Source organism: Miniopterus schreibersii, assembly GCF_964146895.1.
Source record: "Miniopterus schreibersii genome assembly, chromosome: 2".
Taxonomy (NCBI): domain Eukaryota; kingdom Metazoa; phylum Chordata; class Mammalia; order Chiroptera; family Miniopteridae; genus Miniopterus; species Miniopterus schreibersii.
In genome coordinates this window covers 130,731,066-130,752,739 of record NC_138102.1, presented here as the reverse complement: position 1 = coordinate 130,752,739, position 21,674 = coordinate 130,731,066, and the positions used below count along the sequence as shown (strand labels likewise).

Here is a 21,674-nt window from a genome sequence, read left to right as displayed (position 1 = left end):
GAAGCCAAGAAAGCCAAGATAGGAATCACTCAGGGGAAGAGATGGGGTAGTGGCTGGCGGGAGGAGGCACAGCGGGGCTTTTGGTGGAGATGTTTATGTTCTAGGTCTTGACCTGGGTGGAGAAGACATAAGTAAAAATTCCACGAGCTGTACAAATTAGACTTTAGCCCTTTTCTATTTGTGTTTATAGAAATAAAAGTAAATTTAAAACAAGCCTACTGTAATCTAGTAATATAAAATAAAACACACACCCTTTTCTACTTTAGGGTCACTCTCTTTTACCCACTTCTTTTATCTCTACAAACATATGACAAGTGGCTCTGAGTTTGAATATGTAAAAGGGAATGAGGTGTGTAGGAACAAGAGTATTCTAGGAAAATTCACTTTTTAGATAAAAAAAGGAAATCTAGCTTTTATCTTAGAACACTAACAGTTTAAACAAATGGCTGTTGCCACTTTCTTTTATGTAGAAAGCTCTGTGGGCTTCCATTTACGATATGTTCTCTGAAGAGGGGAAGGTTATGCTGGTAACCCACAAAGAAGCATGTGTATCATAAATACTTCTAGGTGCCCTTGAAAAGCAGTTTCCAGTAAATTGAGATCATTTGGAGAAAACTGTTTAGAAAACACAAACAGTGGCAAACTTACTCTTGGTATTAGTGACTGAGAAGTCACTGGTGGATGTTTTATATCTTGATCTTGATAGTCTAAAAAAATTAAATGCAAATCATAAGCAAAATCCAGTTGTGATAACACCAATAAACCTATATATTTTTTCTTTTATTGAAAAGGAGTTAATCATCTCTTCTGAAGACTTATAACATTTAAATCCATCCCTGATAAAACAATTACTTGAACATTACTAGGATTAACTATAAGTTGGGACTATCCGTATAGCTGGGCCAAGATGTAATACACTTGGGCATTTCTAAGGGAAGGGTAATGTTTTTTCCCTCAGTATCCTTGATTTCACATGCTGGTTTATTCCAGGTGAGTAAAAGAACAGGTTTAAAGCTGAGCAGAGAAAGTAATAGTTAAAAGTAGAGCCAGAGACTTAGAGGAATTCAGAATAACACCATAGGCAGAGTAAGAGGTTTTGTGATTTAAAGATTCAGAATGTCTTTCAATGTAAGACTATGGTACATGAAGTAAATTGATTTTAAACCTACAACTTAAACAGTGATGTTTCGTTGTATTCTGTACACACCCACTTGATGACAATAAGTCATAAGAACAGCTAATCTATGGGTGGGTGCATAGGTCAGTCCCCAATGAGCACTAAGAGCCTCCTAGGTATGTCTGAGGACCGTGTGAGAGGTGCAACAGAAATAAGCAAAAAAGACAATTCAAGTAATATCCCTAGGAGTCTGTGGAACCTAGAGGCACAATGAAAAAGCAGACAGGTAACTAAGGCAAGGCAAAATGTAAACACCCTCGAGAGTTGCCAAGAAAGTGCCACAGGGGTTCCAAAGGGAGAGAAAATAAGAGACGGAGGGAGTCAACTCAGGGAAGGAAATAAACTACCAAGAACAGTTTTCACAAAAAGCTAATGTCCTTAATACATAAATAGTTTATACAAACCAATTTAAAAAAAAGAACTATGGGCACCTCCAATAGAAAAATGAATAAAGAATATCAGCAGACAATAGAAAGTGAAAATGGCTAGTGTTCATATGAAAAGAGATTCATTTGCACTAGGAATTTTTTAAAAAGTAAATTAAAATAGAAATGCAAACTTCCACTTAACATCAGAATGATTAAAAATAATAACAGCCATTGTTGCAAACTCTAGCGAGAGAGGTACACTAAAAACATCGCTGATAGTAATACAGAGTACTGGGTGCGGCAAAGTAAGTTTACAGTGGTGAGTACGGGAAACACAGAGCTTACTTTTGCATTACCATTTATTAACTTTTGTATTATTTTCCAGACGAACAACTGTAAACAAACCTACTTTTGCCTTACGCTGTAGTATAACCTTTATGGAGAGCTATTTGAAATTACTGATCAGATATTTTTAAAAGAAATATACTGTTTGACTTAATAAAATCAGAAATACAGACAACGATTTGGGTAAAAGGATATTCATTCCAGTTATTTATAATACCAGTCTAATGGGAAACGGTTACATAAATACAGGATTTATTTTTGGATGTGATACAAAGTAGGAGTTTAATTGACTTTTCCCCATGTGGCTAACTAATTGATCCAGCATCATTTTCTGACTAGTTCAACCTTGCCCACTGATGTAAGACCATACTCATGTGTCTACATCTGCAGTGGTCTGTTTCTAGCCATTCCACCCTCTTCTGTTGGTCTCTTTGCCCCACATTATTACATACACTTAATGCTACAATTTTAGAATGTCTTGATATTGCTTAGAACAAGTTTCTCTGCTTTCATATTGTTTCAAAAATATTTTGCTGTTTTTCCCTCCCACCTCTCTTATTCCATATACACTTTAAAAACAGCTTATTAAGGTCCCCCACCCTCAAGATTCTTTTGAGACTTTGAATAGAATTAATTTATCGATACATTTGAGAGAAGTGACATCTTTCAGATATTAAGATTTCCCATCTAAGAACATGAGATAGGTCTTTATTATTTCTGTATTATTTGTGCACAAATATATCTATATATATCTGTGTGCGTATATATATATCTACATCTATATTTTAATGGGCTTGTACGACTTTTGTTATATTTATTTCTTGTAGGAACCTTATTATTTTATTTCTATTATAAATTGTATCTTAAAATTTTAACTTTCTGTTTTTTGGCTGCTATAGAGAAATGCTTTGTATATTATACTTATATCTAGCAACTTAGAGGAACTTTTAATGTGTGTCCTTCCTGATGGCCTACTTTTCCCTATATTAGGGGGATATCTGAGAATTCTGGAGTGTGAACACTGTCGGGCATCATTCAGAATGTGAGTGTGAGTTGGGGAGAAGGCAGACCTCATCCCCTCCAGACTGGAAATAATGAGACAGGAGGAATCTGCTGCACATCCCTATGGGGGAGCCCTTGTCTCTCTGAGGTAGACGGCAGGCCTTACAGACTATTGTTGTCTTCAGTATGGGAGGTGGTTCTTTCTAAGCCTTCGGGTGTTAGCTCACCTGTCACCCCTTCAATGGCTACCCTACTGTTGGCTACTCACCTGTGCCTGCCTTATTCCTGTTACAGAAACCCATTCATGCCCTCATAGTAGTACTGATCCCACTTTACAATTATTTGTTTGGTAAATTCCGGTTTACTGTCTGTTCTCCCCATCAATTGTGAGCTTCATAACAACAGGTATATTATTCTGTATTCTTGGTACTTGCCACTAAGCTCAATAAATACTTTTAGACTGAATGAATGAGTTAAATATGTCAAACATCTGTTTTAATTTTTTTAATCTTTACCCAAGGATATGTTTTTCATTGATTCTGGAGAGAAAGGGAAAGGAGGGGAGAGAGAGGAGAGAGAGAGAGAGAGAGAGAGAGAGACAGACAGAGAGAGAGAAACATTAATGTGAGTGAGAAACATTGATTGGTTGTCTCCTGTACATGCCCTGACTGAGGATCGAACCCACAACCTGGGTATGTGCCCTGATTGAGAATCAGACCATGACCCTTCGGTGCATGGGATGATGCTCTAACCAACTGAGCCACACTGGCCAGGGCTGTTTTAATTTTTAATGTTAATAATACATTGTATTAACATTTAAATATATTTACTTGTATAATTTTATTTTATCTTCATAACTGCCTTTTAAAATAGGCATTACAAGTCCCTATTTGACAAATGAAGTAACTAAGGCACAGGCAGATAAGTAACACAGTCCAAAAGAATAGCTAGAAATCAGTATTGCTGAAAACAGGAGCCAAATCATCTAACTCAAAATCTAACTCAAAACCATATAACAAAAGAGGGAAAAAAGAGGGAGGGAGGGAAGACGAGACAAAGGAAGAATGAAGGGAGGAAATTCCTGTATAAATAGGGCATATAGTCCTATTTATCTTGCTGAGAACTTGTTCAGTCTCACAATTTAAGCCCTTTAGGAAACGTCATGCCTCTCTAAGACATTTCATGCGAGCAGGGACATTAAGAATACTTTCAAGCAACCCTCTTCTACATGAATCATATAGAGTGGGAAATAAATGAGTTTGCAGTTGTAGAACACGTCTCTCTCTTTCTGTGCAACATTGCACCAGCATAAAACTTGCTGGTAAAGTCAGGTCACATAATCAAGGCTGATAATTGTAAGACGTACCTACAATATGATTTAAGTTTCAATTTCAGGTTCCAATTCATTCTCGCCTAAGTTTTCTGCTTTAGTCAACATGACACAAATCTTTGGCCCTCTCTTAACATTTACAAGCCACGCAAGACTGTCTTCCCAGTTTTATTATGGTTGTGAGGGTAGAAAGAGAGTTACTTTCCATCGAAATTGTTATGGAAAGAAAGAGTAATACACTCAACTTCCGATTTTAATAATGACATTACATGTCCATTTCCTTTCTTTGTCCCTAAGTCTGATGATAAAATGGTAATTTCCATTAATTCTGATTATCTGGCTTCACGTTGTGGGGAATCCCCTACTGTTCCCAGTCTCTGTAGTAAAAGAGAAAATATCCCCTAAGTGAATAATACTATTTCTGTGCTTTGGAAGGCAAAAGTACTTACCTACCAAAGGATAACCCACATATAAATGCTGATTGCTAGGTGAAACGGACAGAATGAGCCCTCATTACAGTCTATCGACACAAGAACTCTCAGTTGCTGAAAAGCACCACTCACCTCTGCCTGAACCCAAACAAGAGTAATGATACAGTATTGATGAAATTCTGTCTGCTACAGGAGGCCACAACAGTTCATTCTCAATACAAAGCGGCGTATCAGGGATGGATGGTGACACCTCCTAAAGCTCAGGCATCACACCCGCAGGACTCGGACATACCCATTACTGAGACGTCGTATTCGATGAGCAGCGTCGCCTCCTGTCCACACTGTTTGAGGATGCTCATGGCCTCGGCATGCGTGGTGCCAAGAAGCCGGATGCCATCCACACTGAGCAGCCTGTCGCCGGGCTTGATCGTGCCCTCTCTGAAGGGGGAAGAAAGGAACAGCCTCTGTTAACTTAGCATAACGGGGCTTCGCGCTAATAGTCACTTAGCCCGAGTGGTTCTTTCACACACGCGCCGCCATCCACCCCATTTGCATTTCTTTTTAGGCATCGAGTGTGACAGTAAAAGAGTCAAGGGCTAACCCTGAATAGAAAATCGCTGCGATATGAAAATCAGTAATGAGAAAATAACTACACGTTAGCAAGTAACTAAGTTACTCACAGTTAACTCTTGGGGTACAAGAAGAATAAAGGTACATTTCCCTCCTCTAGATTTTTGCCTGCATGTCTAAAATTGATTTATTAGAGTCCAGGAAACAGCATTCACCTATTTTCCCAAAGCCAGGTGAGCAGAAAAGCCTGCTGGTTTCCTTCAATTTATTACCAGTGAACCCAAGCAGGACAGGGAACACTGGTGAAAAATTTCCCCACTCTGTAAAATTTCCTACTGATTTATAAGGCCATTTGGTGATCATTAAATTGATTCAGTTTCACATTCACCGGAAACGTCAGGCAAGTACGATTCTCCCTGCTGCGAGCGCAGACACTCAGGGCGTTGGGAGGGATCCCTCAGGACCTAGTGACACCACTAGGGCACGGCTTTCAGATGATAACCCTCCTGCCTCAGGGAGGGTCACAGGGATGAGCAAACAAATGGGGAGTACAGGTGTAGGATCTGGGAAGAATAAAAACGGCCTCTTAACATCTTGCAGCTCTAAGTGCTGTGACTCTAAATGCTCATCTCGAACGCTTAGACTTCCCTTAGTCCTACAGTAACTTGGTAATATGTTGCTCACATCTAGTAGCCTGCCTCTGACGTGTCTGTCAACGCCAACTCTAAACCTTAACAAGATGAAAAAGCAGGAGAGGGGAGAAGGCAACCTTTCCCTGGGGATTTTCACCTTGTACTATTCTCTGGAAAGGCAAATATACCTGAGCACAGGTGAGAAACCGGTGTCTTTATAGTCCTTTCTTTTATATTAAACATTAATTTTTAAAAAAAATCATGAGCTCACAGTATGAGCTTTGAAGGAAAATAAACCTGAATTCCTACCCTCGCTCTTGGGTGTACTAGCCGGCATGTTAGTAACCATACAGGCCTCAGTTTTGCCATCTGTAAACGTAGATACAAATACTTCATTTCGTGGGTGGTTGTGAGGGTAAAATAAGATAACACCTGCCAAGCACTTCGCACAGTTTCTAGCACGTGGTAAGTGCTCAGTAAGTAGTGTTTATTATTGTTATTATTGCTATTGCTTAAGAGGAGGTTGGAAGCACAGAGCAGTCAGGTAATCAGGGCATTTTTCTCTCCCTTTCCTTCCACAACATCTAACGGTAGGAGTCCTGTTCTCCCTCCATCATGGGGTCAATTCTTGCTGTGGGAATGAATACAAAGATAAGTATCTCCTGGGATATCTAAGTTGTGAGTTTACTTGGGATTTCCCACCTTAAGGTTTATGACATGAAAGCTAAAGGAGATGCCTTTCAGATATTCAAATGAACCAGGAAAAGAAAGCACTAGACACCAGGCAGACAATATTCCTTCCATTTTATTAAAAGTTACTTCCAGCCCTGGCTGGTGTTGCTCAGTGGTTAGAGCTTGGCCTGCACACCAAAGGGTCGCAGGTTCCATTCCCGGTCAAGGGCACGTACTTGGGCTGCAGGTTCAATCCCCGGCCTGGAGCTGGGCGTGTGCAGGAGGCAACCATCCATGTGTTTCTCTCGAATCGATGTTTCTCTCCCTCTCTCCCCATCCCCCTCTCCCTTCCACTCTCTAAAAATCAATGGAAAAAATATTCTCAGGCAAGGATTAAAAAAAAAAAGTTACTTCCATTCTGATATAACACAACCATCATCAAAAGGTAATAACAATGACAAGGATGTTGATAATAATAAGAATCAGGCCACTACTACCTGTCTTTCCAGGTTAGATTAGCAACTGGAGCTGATGCATTTTGAGTGCCTGTCTTGAAAGTGCCAGTTGCCTTTTATCACATATCTGCAGTGTGAGTCCCCCGCAATGCACCATGTATCAACAGTCGGGTAAAACGGAAAACCGTGAAAGACAGCTGTTGTCTACACTTCACAGTGGAGGAAACTGAGCTCAGAACTGCTGAGTCACTTGCCAAAGACAGGGTAGGAGGTGTTGAACTTAGAGCCAAATCTTTCTTTCGATTCCGCACCCTAAACTATTTCAGTTTTCACATTCTCACATATTTAGTTACTATCTATCTTATACCATGAAATTTATAACTCATCAACGTCTCTGCCAAAGTCCCTAAGCTTTATTAATCTGTTTGGATAGTGGCACCGAAAGATGAAGCTTACCTGTCAGCAGGCCCTCCAGGACGAACACACGTTATCACGACGGGACGAGATTTATTTCTGTCATCGTGTGCTCCCCCTGGCAAAGGCAAGAAATACAGCTTCTTTCACTAAAACCTTCACTTACAAAATGCCAGCCGAGAAACAGAAGTACATTTTGTTGATGTGAGAGGAAAACATGCAAATTTTTTCCTCTCACATATAATAGCCTCAAAAATCTGATTCCTTTTACATAGACTATGCTTTAGAAGCCATCATTTCTTCACCTCTCAATAAATATAGGACTGTAATCACAGGCGGCAAATCAAATATTGAACTACGAATGTGACAAGAGCATCAGTGAATTATAACAAGGAATAACCCAATTAGAACAGCTGCCGGTTATAAACAAGTGCAGGGGGGGATAGCTGGTGCTAATTAACCTGGGCTATAATACAGGTGAGCAGGTCTACAACCTGACACACAGGAAGAAAAAATTAAAGTAAAAGAAAAAAATCCAAATATTAAAAAAAGAAAGAAAAGAAGATTCAAGTGGCTGAGGTGGCCTCCATCAATTGGCGTGTTCAAAATTTTGGGGGCAGATTGGGAAAACTGTGCCAAGCCAATCACAAGGCCTAAATGGGAATTTTAACTTGTATAAAAAGTTTCCCCTTAATAATTTTTAGAAACATACAAGCCTTGAGACAGAAGGTAATTTATTATGAATTCTCTTGTTTATCTAGGACCCCTTTGTAAACTAGTTTCCCCTGTGCTCCCCCAGTATCCAGTTCCGCTCACTGGATCGGAGGCAGCCCATGCCATGTGGATGGACACCTAGAAGGGTCTTCCTAACATCCAGCTTACATCTGCCTTCCCTCAACTTTCACCCATCCATCCCTGTCTGTTACCTAGAGCAGTGAAATAAAAATAAAAAACAAAAATTCTCTCTTCTACAAGAAATGTTTTCTGAAAGTTGAAAACAGTGATGCTGCACCTGCTAAGTCTCATCTTCTTAAGGCTGAACATTTCCAGTTTCTTAACTGTCATATGACCTGATCTCGTCTGTCGCCATCCTGGCTGCCCATCTGGGTGGTCTCTAGTTTGCCAGCACAGTATATGATTAATATGAATGTTACTGTCAGGTAGTCATTCCTTAACGTTTGCCTGGTAGAACAGACTGACATTTCCCAAACTTGGCACAGGTAGAGAGGTCAATTTAAAGAAACTAGCCTAACAGAAAAATACTATAGTGTGTAATTTCTCATTTGCAAGGTGATCATAAAATGATAGGTTTGCTTTCCCCGGAACAGGCATTGATTTAGAAAACGATGGGGGCTGAAGACGGGAGGAAACCTTTCCATAATTTTGAACTGGAGGTCTAAATTCAAATATACACCAGTGAATGCATGGTAAAGTGTGAGAGAGATCGCTCTAAATTTCATGATATATCACATTTTATCAGTATTTGAAGTGATGAACCAAACTGAGGGACTTGCTTGGGTTCCAGAAGTTTGGTGATGCAAAGTCACACAGAAACCACTCAGAGACCAGCGGTGCTCCCAACCCTGGCTGCACACCAGCATCACCCACAGGGAGGTTTCGGTAAAAGTATCAATGCCGGGCAGGGCCACAGTGCCAGCCCAATCTAATATCAGGCTCCATGTGTGAGATGAGTACATCTACCTACAGCTCTGTAGTTGAGAATGACTAGAGAAAGTTTCCTTCCAAAGTGAAAAGTAACTTATGGCAGAGTGATTTTCCTATTGGCGCAAACCAACTCCCGTAGCTTGGTGGTAAGGGAATTAACTGAAATTTAACTCTCCAAGATTTAGGCCAGAACATTATTTTTCATCCTATGGATGCAGGGTTCTATTGTTTGGCGAGTCAAGGTTTAAGAACCTATGACATATCATTACAAATGTAATTCCATTCGGAAGCTAAAAGCCGGTTTTATTGTTCTAAGACCTATTCTAATTGGTTAAGAAAAAATTCTCCAGTACTCAGTGAATATTCTCCATCTGCAAAATCTTCCCCTCCTTTGTGAGTGTCCTAGTCATGTCCACTGATCCAAGTACAGCTCAGTACCTATGCCACTGTAGCGTGTCATCTGCCATGATGACATTCACCCCTTTCTCCCTCTGCAGTTCTTTCTGTGACTAATCAGTGATTCTTAAGGAATGGATGGTGGCCACCTTTTGAGCAAGGAAGATCCTCCAGACAGACCTCAAACTGATTTAAAAATATAAGTTCTTTATTTGGTTTTCAGTGAAAAATTATGCAAAATTCCACAAACTTTTATGTTCAACCAATGTAGTAAGGGAGTTATTAAGGCCTACAAAAATGTGTCACTCATAAACTAAAATGGGCTCATTAAGAGAAAGACAAATATCACGATCTCACTTATATGTGGAATCGAATGAACAAAATAAACTGACAAACAAAATAGGTCCAGAGGCATGGACGCATGGAACAGACTGACAGATGTCAGAGGGGACTGGAGTCGGGGTGATGGGAAGAGATTAACCAAAGAACATATATGCATATGTGCATGGCCCCTGGACACAGACAATAGTGTGGGGAAGGCCTGGGGTGGGGCGGGAGCTGGGTGGAGGGGGGCAAAGGAGGGAAAAAAGGGACATCTGTAATATTGTCAACAATAAATAAACAAATAAATCAGTATAATACTAAGAAATCTTATGTCCACACAAATCTAGGCAACATTCAATTATTTAGTCATTCATTTATTAAGTGCCGAGAATGTACCAGCTAGTATTCCAGGCTCCTATGAAAAGACTCTTGCTAGGCATGCACACACACACAGAAAGATGTTTGAAACTCCTGCAAATTGTGGGAAGACTATTTTGTTAACATTATATCATCCGTTGTCTTAAGGTGGCTGTGGATTTCAATTACTTTTTTTTTTTTAGTTCTTAATGCTAAATTACTGTTGGTTTAGCATTTTCATTAGCAATTTGATTGGTTATCGATTAACCATACAGTGACTAGTGATAAATATTTGAACCAGCAGTACGTTTACTGCAGCTTTGCAATAATTAGGCTTGTAGGCATCAAGCGCCTCTCTTTCATACCTACACCGCCAAAACAGATTTGTGTACACCGCCCTCGCACTAAAATTACTTGGACAAGGACTTTCCATTATAGTCATCTAGTTCTTTTACACAGACACTTGGCAATGGTTAAAGTAAATGATTAGGGTAAATTGATCTTGTTGCTACATTTAAAAAAAGGACCCAGTCAGAAAAATGTAACAACTACTGGGCTAAACCACTCAATGAACCACTCGATGAGTTCCTCGTTGCCCATTTCCTTACCACTCACGTGGGCACTTCATCAACTTATGTCCTAAATTCACTGGACTGTAATTTACTGTAGATAGGGGTCCTGTCTTATGACTTTAGAGTACTTGGCCCTATGCTCACATGTTGACGTACCTTTAATAAATATTTGATTGATTGATCTGCTAAATGATGACACAGAATGAAATATAATGCTTAAAGCTCAGTCACTTAAGATAAGTCTATAGGCATGAACACATCTCTTTTATTCCTTGATGTTTGTATATTTATTAAGATGCTTAGTTAATTTTAATTAATGTTTTAATAAATTGGGTAGAATTTTGACTCTGGTGAAATATAACATATAATAGACCAAAAAAGTCAAGAAATGTGAAATATTTTTTTTTTTAACTATATCTTTATTGATTTCAGAGGGAGGAAAGGAGAGAGAGAGAGAGAGATAGAAGAAATGTGAAATCTTAAGAAATTCCTGATGCCTATATAATTCCCTCACTTCCACGGTAGGAATTGTGAGTTGTGAATGGTCATGTAGTCTTTAAGGGATAAAACTGCTAATGAGAAAAATAGAATATTAAAATCCGAAATTAAAGCTCAGAATTAATAGTTTTATAGACAAGTTGGAATCACCCCAAATCGTTACTGTTAATGCCATCTCATCCCATAATAAGATGAGTTGAGCTGATGTACAAAGGTGCCCAAGGGATTAGATTATTGCCAATTCAGTAACAAAATGTATTTCAGGAAAATAAAAGTTGCTTAATCCTAGTGTATTAAATCAAATCAAGTCATACTCATCAACATTTTTTTCCCCAAGGGAAACGATAATCTTTATTTAGATTATGAACCCAGGGATTTATGACAACAATGATATTTTTAAATTTTTGTTCTTTATCTTTAAAAAAATTTTAAATTAAAGTATAGTTAATGTACAATATTATATTAGTTTCAGGTGTACAACACAGTTATTCAACATTTATATACCTAACAAATTGATCATGACGATAAAGTCCAGTAATGATCTGGCACCATACAAAGTTATTACAATATTATTGACTCCCTATGCTGTACATTACATCCCTATGACTTATTTATTTTATAATTGGAAATTTATTCTTATTTTGCTTCCTCTTTTTGCTCATCCCCCCACTCTCTCCTCTCTAGAAACCATCACTCATCAGCATTTTGGCTCAGCGACATGGAAGAGTATAAAGGGAAGGTAAAAGGCGTGTTGAAAAGTGGCAAATAAGCAAGATGACTGTGAACAGACAAGGTTTACAGACAGTGACTTCTTGCTCTGTTAAAGCTAGGTGATTTGGATTTCACTTTCATTCCCACTTACTGCTTAATTTCTTTAAAGAAAATGAATTAACAAGCAAAACAGAGACAGACTCATAGATAGAGAGCAGGCTGCCAGCTGTCAGGAGGGGCTTGGGAGCTGGCGCGAGTGGAGGGATTGAGCAAAAAGGAAAAATAAAAAGAAGAGAAAAAACTCATGGACATGGACAACTGTGTGGGGATTGCTGGGGGGGGTATGTGGAGGAGGGTGGAGGGGGCCTAAATGGTGATGGGAGGAGACTTGAGTTGGGGTGCTGAACACACAATAGTGTTCAGATGATGTGTTGTGGAATTGTGCACCTGAAACCTGTATAATTTTGTTAACTAGTTCACCCCAATTAATTCAATAAAAAGGAAAGGAAGAGTGGGTGCAAATATTATAAGGTGACTTTATGCGCTGGAAACATCAGTTCTTTTGAGGATGACTTTCTGGTTCATTCCCAATATTTCACTGACAAATTCTCCAAGAATATCTGATGGTTCATATTTTCTAACCATCACCTACCTCGTATTACAAAACCAAAGGTATTGCCTTCTTTATGTAACGTGACCTCCACTGTTCGGAAAATAACACTCGATCCTTGGACAGCTGAATGCAGAAAAGAGACAGGCAAACATTAGTCTTAAGTCATAATAACATTTCTAAATTTTTTGATGTGGCATAAAATATTGCAGATTCCCATTGCAAATGATTCTTGTTTTGAGTAATAGAAGAGCAATAACTTATTTTCAAAGAAAATGTTGGAAAAAATAATTGGAATAACATACAAATACCACAAAAGAGTCATCTGCATAAACGACTTATATAGGGTTCAAGTGCAAAATCGCAGGTATTTCCTTTTCTCTCGTGTAGCCAGTTTCTAGGTAGAGGGTAATATTCACATTGCTAAAACTCTATAGAACAAGAGAGACACTCTTCATATGAGAAACAGAATCCTTTTTCCTTCGTGAAGTGCAAAAACTATGATTTTTGTAAAACGAAGCAATGTATTTACATTTATTTTTGTAGCTAGCAAAGAAAGAAAAGATAATATTCTCAAATTGCCATTAATAGGTTAGGCTGATACAAATAGATTACTGACATGATGCAAAACAAACAAAAACAGCAGCAACCCAAGTGAAATGTGGAGGGCAAAAGAAATCTTAAGTACATTCAAAATATTACTAATGACTAATAAAATAAAGATCTACTTAATTTTACTTGATATCATCATGCTTATGTTGTGTTTGCCTGTTTATTGCTCTCAATTCACGAAATGAAATTTCATTGCCAAGTTGTGATCTCTAATTATGTTACACACAGTGTGAGGGGATAAGCTGCATGAAGGTAGAGTCACTAAGCTACTCTGTAAGACCGTTTTCAAGAAAGTGGTAAATAATTCTCTTATATAGTACACTATTGCTGAATTAAAAGCCCCCATGAATTAATATTTTATTATTGTGGATACAAAAATGGTTTTATTCATGGATACAGAAAAGTTTGCAAACTGTAGAATTTGATAGTCTTGAACTGAATTGAGTTTGTATTGAATATGTACAATGATATCTAATTAGCTAATGCTGTTTTCATTATCAAGGATACATTTTTTACATTGTTACTAGACCTTGAAGGCTATATTATATAAAACTATCAACAAGAAATATATACACATGATTTAAGGCATTTTTAAAAAGAATACTTCCTGCCATTACAGAAATAAGAAGTAGTTTTAATTAAGCATTAATTACAATTATTTTTATTAGAAATTCTGAATCCTCAAAGGAACGGCTATGATTATGAAAAGTACACTGCTAAATTCACAAAGCTGCACACATCCAGCTGGGGCATAAAGTACAATAAGAACTTGGATCTGCTGAAAAACAACATAAACCTACAGCTGACCAAATGTTTTGGTACACTGCTGGTTTAATTAAATGTCATATTCTTGCTCTCAGGGGAATTTCAGTTTATTCTAATCAGCTAGGAACAGTACATACAACTAACTAAAACTGTTGAGACACAGTTTTAATTAAATTTAAAGAATTGAGTTCAAACCAAATGTTTTCTTATTTCTATGACCCAACAAGCCACTTGAAGCAATTGGTTAAGCACATGATATTTTTGTTCTATTGGTAAGGGAGGAAAGGAAAAGATATGAGGAGAAAAAATTAATGTGCATCTACTGCGTGCCAGAAACTCTGCAAATTAGTTTACAAATATTATTTCATTTAATCATGAAATCAACTTTCAATTATATACAACTAAATCTAATCTTGGGCCACCTGTCCTTGTTGGCGAGGTGTCTGCTCTGGGAATGCAAAGCACTGTAATCTCAATTTTGCTTGAGATAAATCTTGCTGACCACCAAACCTTACAATCAAATCTAAAGTCAATATAAAGACTTTTAAGATTATGTACAGCTTTAGGTTATCCACACTATTGATGTTCATTACTTACAAAGATAAATGTGAATGTTGACTACATTTTAATACACTTAATGAAATAGATTTGGTCTTCATAATTTATTTATTTATTGACTTCAGGGAGAGGGAGAGAGACATAGAAACATCAATGATGAAAGAGAGTCATTGATGGGCTGCCTCCTGCATGCCCCCTGCTGGGGATCGAGCCCGCAACCCGGGCGTGTGCCCTGACTGGGAATCGAGCCACCATCTCCGGGATCATAGGTCGACGTGCAACCACTGAGCCACACTGGCTGGGCAGTTTTTATAATTTTTATTTGTATGATTGGCTCTTGGTGACTACATTTTAAAATTCAGAACCAAGATATCCTATATTGCCACACGAACCTTACTCATTACTTCACATGCGTGTATGTGGATATAAAGATCCAATTAAAGGGTTTCCCCAAAGAATCAAATCTGGTACATAGAAGGGCCTGGCAGAAACCAATTGCACGGTGAAGGAACAACACTCCTTGGTATATTAGCTGTGCTGCTGTCCCCTGTTTCTAAATGTGCTACATGCACAGTCATATTATTTCACTATGGTAGATCAGACCCTTCTAGAGTATACACGACTTCCCCGCCTTCTCCATTCCTGCCTCAGCGAGTAGGAGCTGTGCTCTCTCCCGCCTCATTACGCGGGGCCTGCCCTGTGACCTGCTCTGGCCAGTGGGCCGCCAGGAGACGTAAGCAGGGGCTGCAGGGGTTTTCCCTCCGCCACTGCCACGGGAGGCGCTTTCCCTGGGCAGCTGCTGCTCCTTCAGGCTGGATCCCAGAATGAGCCAGGTGGGTGAGACCTGACACTGCTCCTGCCCACCATCCCATCATCATCATCATCATCATCATCATCATCATCATCATCATCAGTCTATTTCTCTTAGAATTAGCATTGAGAAAGGCTGACACAGGGACATGCTTCAACACATTTATCTGAATGAAAGAACTCCTGATGGAAAGTCTGATTTGTCTGATGGTTTAACAGTGAGGACTGCCTTTGCCTATACTCTGTGGCACTTGCCAAAAAATAAAACATATTCCATAAAATAAGAAGCTCCAAGTCTGAATAAAAACCAGTATTTAAAGATGTGTAAAGCAAACATCATGCCAGAAATGAAATCCTTTCCAACCATTTAAGCTTATGGATAAAGAATTTTAGGTGTTAACTAAAAAATGGATGAGTATTACAAAACGTTTCAAAATTATTTAGGTGTTATGTGACCAAAAATTTTAAGGTACTGCTCTAGACTTTAAGACATAAGATACCCGATACTGTTTGGTAGTATTCTTTCTAAGTAGAGTCTCAAAATATCACATAATTTTAAAGTCAAAAAGAACTTTGGAGCTCATGTAGACTGACCATTTCATTTTCATAAAGAAACTGAATCTTGCCCTGGCCTGGTGGCTCAGTTGATTGGAGTGTCGTTCTGAGCACCAAAAGTTTCAGGTTCGATTCCCAGTCAGGGCACGTAAGGGAGGCAACCAATTGATTATTTCCTTCTCACATTGATGCTCATGGCTCTCTCCCCCTTCCTCTCTGTCGAGAAATCAATAGAAACATATTCTCAGGAGAGGATTAGGAAAAAAAAGAAAGAAATGGAATCTTAGAAAAGGTAAGTGGTTTGCCCAAGATTAAAGTTTCATTTTTCATCTATCAGCTCACACACACACACACACACACACACACACACACACACGCACCCTTCTTTCACTTTTTTCTATTCTTTGGGGTTGGCTGAGTCTCAGATTGCTGTGATTCTTAACAGAACTCGCAGGCTCAGCCTCAGGCGACCTGTCTTCAGCAGTCAGCTCTCCTCTGGGGCCTCACGGCTGGCGGCTGGCTCCTGCTCTGGCTGCCTGAGCTCAGTGAAGGGGAAGCTTATTAATTCCTTCAACCTCACCGAACACAAAGATCTTATTAATTTATCCAAACATAATAGAAAATGACAGAATCCTTGGAGAATAGGCCTCTTCTATCTGCTAACCACCCTAAAATTCACACTTTTGTGTTTAAAAATAATTTTTCCCTTTCCCATCAGATTTATTGCAGAAGGAAAACTGATTTAAGCACCAAGTCATGACAGGTTTTAACCCCAGAATATATCTGATACCCACCCTCTCCCCTTTAACCCTACGAGTGCTATATTAATTCAGGATATCACCTCTCTTTTAGAAAATTGTAACAGCCTTCGGCTCATAGCTTCTGATCTATTCTCCATTTGGTTTCTTAAAATGATAAGTCTAAAAACTCAGGTCTGGCAATGCTGTTCCTTGGCTTTATAAGCCTTTAACGGCTCTTCACTGCCCACTTGACACCATCCAAGGTTGACCAACATGGCTTGCAAGGCCTCCATTGCTTCATTCCTGTTTATGTTGCTGGCCTCAGGCCGCCCCAGGCCTCTCTGGTTTTCCCTGCGGGCTCCAGCAACTCCAATGTGTTTGCAGTTCAGCCCATGCACTGGGCCGTGCTCCTTCCCCCTTGCCCCTTGCCGTATGCTCTGCCTGGACAGCTCCTCTTCCTGCCGGACCTGCAGCACCTCCTTCAGTCGTCCCTCAGCTCTGGATCACCCATAACTTGGCAAATCTCCTCTACTGTCCTTACCCCTGGAAAGCTATCCTAAGAGTTCCTTTAGGAAGAGGTTATGTTTTACTGATATTCATATTCCCAGTGGAGTAAAAAATGCTAAATCAAAGAGCATTAGCTCTAGATACCTGGCTTCTCTTAACTCCTTGGCAATGGTTTGAAGTTCCAATTTCAAAGCAAACAGACTCTTTTAAAGTTCAAGAAAACATAGTACTTTCAGTGTAATAATAATACAAATGAAAATGATGACTAATGTACTATAGCTTACTGAGTGCCTGATAATGATTTAAATTACTTTATGTGATTATAGCCTTGAATTCTTACCAAAATTTTATATCTATTATAGCCATTATATAGATGAGAAACCCAAGCAAGGTCACAAAGCTGGAAAGGGGCAAACTGACATGTAACTAGTGACACAGTCCAAGCTCTCAACACTGGATTTGCTGCCTACCTCTGCTGAAAATGAAAATGTGTTGGGAAGGTTTTGAACACAGACTCCTAGTGGTTTTGTTATAAAATCACCATTAGATTTTCGGTGTTAGATTCCATATTAAGTATAAGAACTGATGATTTGTTATGTATACTCACTTCCTGACTGTGTCATCTGGTCCCAAATCTCAAACACCACCTATATTCTCATTATTCTCAAATTTACATTTACAGTCTAGATCTTTCTCCCAAACTCCAAGCCAGGTCTCCAGCTGTTGACATTTCTTCTTTGCATGTCAAATAGGCACCTCAACTGTAGCATTTTAAACAATGAACTTCTGATCTTCCCCTCACAAATCTACTCTGTCCACATTCATAGTCACCTCATTCATGGCAACTCCATCCTTAGGGAGGCTCAGGCTCAATGCCTGGGGTGGTCCTTGACTCCTCTATTTTCGCACAACCTACATCAAATCTGTCAGAAGATTCTGTTGGCTCTGCCTTCAGAATAGATCAAGAATGTGATATCTTGTCTGGCTGGCGTGGCTCAGAGGTTGAGCTTCGACCCATGAACCAGGAGATCATAGTTTGAGTCCCGGTCAGGGCACATGTTGGGGTTTGGGGCTCGATCCCCAGTAGGGGGTGTGCAGGAGGCCCCTGATCAATGACTCTCTCTCATCATTGATGTTTCTCTCCCTCTCTCCCTTCCTCTCTCTGAAATTAATAAAAACATATATATATATTTTTAAAAAGAATGGGATGTCTTTATTCCACCACCAGGTCTCACCTGGATCTCTGCAATAAGGCCCCCAAGTGGTGTGTCAGCTTCTACCCTTGCCCTGACAGTCTATCTAACACAGCAGCCAGAGTGAGCCTTTGAGAATACAAAGCAGGTTATGTCACTCCTCTGCCCCTATATCATTCAGAGCAAAATTTAAGGTCCTTCCAATGGTTTACAAAAATACCTCACCCTTTACATTTCTGACCTCCTCTCCTACTTCACTTCATGCTCACTCTGCTCCAGCCACACTGCCCTTCTTAATGTTTCTAGAACAACTCCAGATATATTCCCACCGTTTGATATTACCATTGGCTGTTCCATCTTTCTGCAATTCTCTTTCCCTGAAATCCATACAGCTAACTTTCTCACCTCCTTCAAATCACTGGCTAATGTCACCTTCCCAATAAAGTTGTTCCTAACCACATTATTTAAAATTGCAATCCCATGCCAGCACCCCCATCCCCTCTCCTTGTTCCTTCTTTTTCCCATGGCATTCATGCTATATAATGAACTGATTTATTGTGGTTTCATTTTGTTATCTGTCTTCCCTGGTCAGAATGCAAACTCCACTGATATACGTAGTGGTGGCTAGAACCTAGCAGAAGCTCAATAATCATTGCTGAACAAATAAACTGTTACTGAGTATTAATATTCAACCTGAGTTCTCACCAGTACAGAAGAGCAAAGAATTTTCTCAGGATAGCATCCATGTTATTAGCTTAATAACAGGAGAGGTGGTTGTAGAATAGCATAGCTTAAAGGCAGGACAGCAGTAACACATAGTGTTGTACATAGTATACCTCACAATGAAGAAGTATATGGACTTTGGAGTCAGGGAGCCTGAGTTCAGATACTGACTTTGCTGCTTACTAATCTGAAAAAATACTTAAGCCTCCGTAGAATGAGAATAATAATGATAATAATGCCTATCTTGAGTGTTGGTTGATTTATTTATTATTTATAAAACATGTTTACAGTGACAAGCATTGTTCTAAGTGCATTCCAAATCCTCACAACAGATCTATGAGTAGCAACTAATATTATGCCCATTTTCCAGATGTGGAAATGAGTCTCAGAAAGCTTAAGTGACTTTCTTAAAAGCTAGTAAAAGGTAGAGCTGGGCTTTGAATGTGGCTATGACACCAAAGTTCAGCTCTGCTATGCTGACTGTCCTTGTGGTGAAAAATAAGTGTATCCATGCAAGTCAGGTTCTATAGAACATCAGGCATTCAGTAAGGTCTCAGAAGGTGTTGGCTGCTCTTGTGACATTATTATTATTATTATTATTATTACTTGACAGTAATGTGCTCTGAATCTATTTTCATGCTTCAGAAATTAACATAACTATAAAGAATCAATATAAAACACATTAAACATGCTTTTCCTAAGCCTAGTCACAAAGTACAAAGCCTGGATGGAACTTAATGCACAGAACTTACAAAGATGTATGCTGTTTATTAAAATAGCTTAACTGGCAAATGCAATATTCACAGATTACCTTAATGGAACAAGAGTCCTATGCAATTTCATTGTTATCTACACTCTTTTCAATTCTTCCTGAGCAAGTGATAAGTTTATTAATTCAAATAATTTTTAACTATCAAGAAACTATGCTCTGCCATTCCTGTAATGAGACAATGATAGTAAAAAGGAAAAAAGTGAGAAACAATTTTTTAGGCAAAAACATGGTGCAGCCTTGGGTTGCGATTACTTACAGACTGGCGGCAGCTCATACTCGACTTCGAGAACCACTCTTTCCCCGACATTCTTTAGCAAACTGATGATCTCGTCGTGGCGGAACTTGGCCAGGTTGATCCCATTCACGGCTTTGATGTAGTCACCCACATCCAGCTGGTCACTTCTGCAAAACAGGGGACGTCGCTTCAGGGGACCCGTCCTCCGCACGGCCTGGCCAACTACCTTTTCCCCCCCCGGCCTTCGTGATTAGCCAGCAAGGCCGACGCAGCCGAAGTCCCAGCCTCCCGGGCTACGGGGACAGTGGGAATTCAGCCGCGGTGGCTGGGAGAGTCAACGGGTCCCTCCTACTCGTGCTGACAGTTGACCTTTAGAAGTCTTGCCCTGGGTTGGCTGCTGTCTCTGATTTTTTTCCTAACCCTTTGCCTGTTCTAGTTTTGAAGAGCACCATGAAACAAAATACAGAGAATCTGCTTTAGTTGCTCTGCCCATAGGGGTCAGTTCTCTGGGTAGTAGATTCTCCAGATTCTGGACACACCAGGGCTTTTTCTTGCTTCCCATTTGCCCTCATTTTTGCCACCTGTCTTTTAGACATTTCACAGCTTTCAATATCTTTACTGGGATTTTGTTAAGTAAAGCATCAGCTTATTTTGCTATTTATTGCTTACAACATGAATGATAAAGAAAAGTATTGGTGAAGGAGAAATTGTAATAAAAATACTGGGTTTCGGGAACATTCTTGTCTCTCTTCACCACCGTAAGAGAACCCTGGCTACTTCTGGGCTTTTAGTCAAACTCTACTTGTAAGCCAAGAGTAAGCAGCGAGAAGAATGACAGGACTTAAAAATCTGTGTCACTGATAAGGACCCTTAATAAAATTTTCTCCCCAAATAGAAATACCGAATTCATTTATTTTATATAAGTCCAGCTCCAATCACTCCTTTTTCCTCGAGCCTCCCTAATCCGCTGCAGCCTGCCGTCCTTGCTGTCACCGTTACCTCTGGTTTACTGACACTCACTTGGGCAACTTAGTTGCCTACTGCTCTGTGACAACTCTTATGTTGTCGCTTTTCACCATTACACAATGCTATTGTTGTTCCCAAACTTTTCATGTTTTTTATTCCACATCTCCTCTAATAGATTATAAGGCCCCTTAGTTCAGAGATCTTATCTTTAATTAATTTGGTTTACTACCTGTAAAATATCAGTGCCTTAAACAATGAATATTTGGTGATTGATAATACTCAATATAACCGGCACAGCACTACTTTTAATTACAGCATCAATACAATTGCCAATGGCATTTCCCCCTGTTCACACTCGATTCCCACGAAGAAGCTCTGGAGACATATGAAGCCTGAGCACCGCGACTGGCCATGACTGTTACAAAGTAAAGGAGGCTGTGGGTGTGGAAAGATGTCTCTTAAAAGTCCAAAGAAGGGAAATTAAGATGCTTGTGTTGACATCGGCCTGTTTTACAAATATACCGCGGGTCACGGAGCAATCAATTGGATTAAGCTTATAAATTAATTGTACACACAGGTTCACCATTGGGAGTAACCACTATTTCAAATGACACTTTACAAGGCAAGACGTCTAAAAGTTAATTTGAGATTATGTGTCCAGGATTTGAGGTACATTAGCCTCACTTTTAATGAAACTGACCATTCCATC

At 39.4% G+C, this 21,674-nt stretch overlaps 1 protein-coding gene across 6 annotated transcripts in view; it reads right to left on the bottom strand.

Moving 5' to 3' along the window:
• GRIP1 (glutamate receptor interacting protein 1) overlaps positions 1–21,674 on the bottom strand; it is a 608,331-nt gene that overhangs the window by 109,523 nt on the left and 477,134 nt on the right. For all 6 annotated transcript variants that reach the window (XM_081128668.1, XM_081128666.1, XM_081128667.1 and 3 more), the window contains exons 4-7: positions 20,021–20,166; positions 12,572–12,655; positions 7,439–7,514; positions 4,946–5,091 (exon numbers count right to left, since the gene is read on the bottom strand). In XM_081128668.1, coding sequence (XP_080984794.1) covers positions 4,946–5,091; positions 7,439–7,514; positions 12,572–12,655; positions 20,021–20,166 — 452 coding nt within the window. The remainder of the gene's footprint in view (positions 1–4,945; positions 5,092–7,438; positions 7,515–12,571; positions 12,656–20,020; positions 20,167–21,674) is intronic.